The sequence below is a fragment of the Pollicipes pollicipes genome, unplaced genomic scaffold (assembly GCF_011947565.3).
Source record: "Pollicipes pollicipes isolate AB1234 unplaced genomic scaffold, Ppol_2.1 Scaffold_2555;HRSCAF=2994_pilon_pilon_pilon, whole genome shotgun sequence".
NCBI classification, from domain to species: domain Eukaryota; kingdom Metazoa; phylum Arthropoda; class Thecostraca; order Pollicipedomorpha; family Pollicipedidae; genus Pollicipes; species Pollicipes pollicipes.
The window spans coordinates 40,918,418-40,921,965 of NW_023596136.1; the positions used below are offsets into that span (position 1 = coordinate 40,918,418).

General features: G+C 52.8%; 1 protein-coding gene across 1 annotated transcript; it reads left to right on the plus strand.

The window, feature by feature from the left end:
* The first annotated feature begins 399 nt into the window (after positions 1-399).
* LOC119110265 (mediator of RNA polymerase II transcription subunit 27) lies at positions 400-3,121 on the plus strand. Its single transcript, XM_037234029.1, has 2 exons — positions 400-479; positions 1,536-3,121. The coding sequence occupies exon 2, from the start codon at positions 1,547-1,549 to the stop codon at positions 2,459-2,461; it is 915 nt and encodes a 304-aa protein (XP_037089924.1). The 5' UTR covers positions 400-479; positions 1,536-1,546; the 3' UTR covers positions 2,462-3,121.
* Positions 3,122-3,548: the final 427 nt, after the last annotated feature.

The window sequence follows — 3,548 nt, forward strand, 5'->3', positions numbered from 1 at the left end:
TTTTCAGCAGACTTCGTGCATGGCAATATATGTTTATCTACTAATGTGCTTTAATCTCCTTCCGGTCGGGTTTCTGAAAACCCAAATAGGACAGCCAGTGGCAGGAATGAACGATAGCGGAACGATGTATGATAAATTCCAATAATGGCTGCCTGAACTTGAAATAGCTTGTAATGCCGCCTCTCTCGCTCGGTCGACTCGAAACTGGCCAACGTAAACGTCATTCGCGCGCATATCTACCTTTACTGTCCAAATTATACTTTTATATCGATTTTTTGCGTTTTGTTGGCTGTAGATATTGCATATAACGCTAAGTAAGACTTCGACCGCACTTGTGACCATATTGGTGCGTAACTGTGACCGTGGCCGCATTTTAGGGTCTTTGATCCGTCGGGATGGCCTTGATGCGCCGGTATCGAGCGATCGGTACATCACAGACCGGCCCCAGTCGTTGTGGTCCTAGTTATTTGATTTTGGAGGTAGGATCATGAGATGTCTCTTTTACGTCCCTACTTTATGAAAACTTGTGGTGTTTCATGTCTTTAACAGTTCACATGATGTGCAATGGGTTTTTCAAAGCGAGCCTGAAATGTTGACGATGCCTAGTGTGCTAAGTCAAAATTTTGTTTAAGATGTTTTTTTGTTAGAAATATTGAATTTACAATAATTTGGTAGTGCCGAAAACCAGAAGCTGAAGGTCGTTCTTTTTGTGTCAGGTGCTCAATTTGTGTCCACTTATCCAACCTTTTATGATCATAGGTAGTGTATGGTTCTGAATGCTTCAAGGGGCATACATCCTTGAAGACACAGTAGAAATCCTCCACACTGCAGTGCTGACCATGTTAAAAATTGCTGTGGAAACAAAGGCTGTGGATTCCATGCAGCTCTGAGGATAGCCCTAAATGACAATATACATTTTGGTCATTTTCAACACCCTCTTCCCTGTGGTTTATGGTTATGCATTGTTTAAGCTGTGGCAAATCTCCCCAAACCCTGTTTGTTCTATGTTGGGCATTACATTTCTGGAGAGTAATATATGTAACCCCTGATTGGGCTAGGGATGCAGAACAAATGGTGCCATATTCCTTGTAATATCAGAAAGCAAGGAACATTTGGCTTGATCTAATTTATTTGCTTCTTAAGTTTTAACATGTTTCTGACGCATTATGTTGAGAGGTCTAAAACCTCCCACATTCTTTCTCTCTTGCTGTGGTTCTGTTACACTCTATCCAATTACCCCTCCCTTCTTCGCCATCACACGTACCCCTTTGTACCTCCTGTACCTTATATCCCTTTGTACCATGTGTCCCTGTGTCCCCTTCATGTACTGTGTACCCCTCCAATATATGGGGTTACTTGGGTTAAGCCTTTGATGACATCCTAATTTTTCCAATTGGTTATTGATGTAGCAGCAACAGAAGCCTGATATGACAGCAGCATTTTCCACATGTCTGCAGTCCTGTTTTTTCATCAGGCACCATTCTGAGCATGTATCCAGATGTACATAAATCACCATTGGCTTTCTGCTGGTTCAGGTGGCACCACCATGGCGGAGAAGACAATTGAGTCACTGTCCAAGGCACTGGGCTGCGTGCAGCAACTGCGCACCAGCGTATGCGATGTTTTCCGCTACCTGGCTGAGGGCAATGCTGAACCATGCGATGACGACGCCCAACGCAAGCAGTACGTGGTCGGCCTGAAGGAGACACTGAACGTGGTGACCCGCAAGCTGCATGACGTGGAGGAGGGTGTTAATGTGCTGTCTATGCCACCCAACACTTTTCAGTTGGGCAACACGGGCCAGCTGAGTCATGACCCGACGCAGGACATGCAGCTGCTGTATGGCCATCTGCTCGACAGCTACAAGTGGACGGAGAAGGTGCGGGACTATGCCTCGTTTGCCAGCCCCGTGTGGTCGCAGAACGGCGTCAAGCGCTCGCAGAACCTGGTGGTGAAGAAGCGGCGGCTACAGATGCAGACGAGCCACTGCCAGCCGCAGCAGCACGTGGACGCCATCTTGAACACGATCGGGCGGAGCTTCATGGACATGGGGCTGCTGATCAGCCGGCCTTGCGGTGCCAACTCGGCCGTCGTGCAGGTCACGCTCGACCGCGTCCTGCAGGCCGTCATCACCTTCAAAGGCCTGCTCATCGAGTGGGTGATGATCCGCGGCTACGACGAGCCCATGTCCACCGAGGACGGCCGCGTCGACCTCTGGACGCCCTCCGACTACCACGTCTTCCGCAAGGTGTCTGAGAACGCGCAGGCCGCCATGGTGCACTACTACGGCCCGCTGCACCCCGAGTTCTCAGCGCGTTCGTACTTGACCTGGATCCACAGCTACGTGAACCTATTCTCGGCGCCTTGCGTCAAGTGCGGCAGCCGCCTGCAGAACGCCATGCCGCCCACGTGGCGCGACTTCAAGTCGCTGCAGCCCTACCACGAGGACTGCAAGTCCTGAGCGTCCGCTGTTCTCCGGACGCGGGCGCGCGCGCCGAGGCCGGCGTGGCGTACGCCGTGAGCTGGGTCGGTGACTGCGGCGGAGCTGCGAGGGTGCGAGTGATGACCGGCCTGCCAGCTGAGACGGGGCTGTGAGGGCGCGGCGATGGCCACTGAGGCGGGGCTACGCTGCGGCCCGCCGCCGGTGAGACGCGGCGGACTGGCGTCGGTAACGGCGGCCTGTGTGATGACCTCCGGTCACCCTGGTGTCACGATCGCCATCGCTGCCTCCGGGGTCAGCGCCGCCTGCGGAGACCAGGTGACCTGGCGGCACGGCGCGGTCACCGCGCGGTGGGATCTCGCTGATGAAACAGTCCCCGAAGCCGAGTGCACCTCGACGTGCCGGCTGGCCCCGGCATCGCCACCGTGCCGGGTCACGTGCTCAGGGTGCTCAATAGCGACAGTAGTCGAGGTGGTTGTTTGCCGGACTGGACGCTGGTTCAGGGCATGGCATACTCGTGTGACAGCTTGGCAAGCTGTGCCCAGCTGGCGCCGCCTCTGGTGGGAAGTGTTCATCTCCGAAGCATGCAGGCAGCAGCAGGGATCGTTGGTTCTCTGCACGCCGGCATCATGGTCCTATGAGTTTGTATGCATCATCTGTCATCAATATAATGTAAACAAGTACGGCGTCGGCTCATTTGCAGTTAGCATCTTTCAAAAAAGCAGAGCATGTCTGAATGGAATGAAATGGCATTCCTTTCGCCGAATGGCCGTGGCGTTGTCTCATGAGATTCATGATGCAGTGTTAAACGTTCAGATCATCCTGGAGTCACTGACAGACGTACAGATACGGGACACGTTTGCTGGATCTCGCTTAGTAAGTGAGCGGCGGTTATGCAGTAATGACGCCACCCAACTTAATTCGTCCCTTTGGTTACATGACTGTCGACAACGCGTCAATATTTGTCTCAAGTTTGAGAGCTGAATTTTTAGATGAGCAAATTCTTGGGAGACACCTTTGACGTTGATGCGCCCGTGTTCTCTAAAGCCCTGCTGTGTGCTGGGCGCCTGTCGGGTGAGCTGATCCGTGGCCCCGTGCGCACATCACC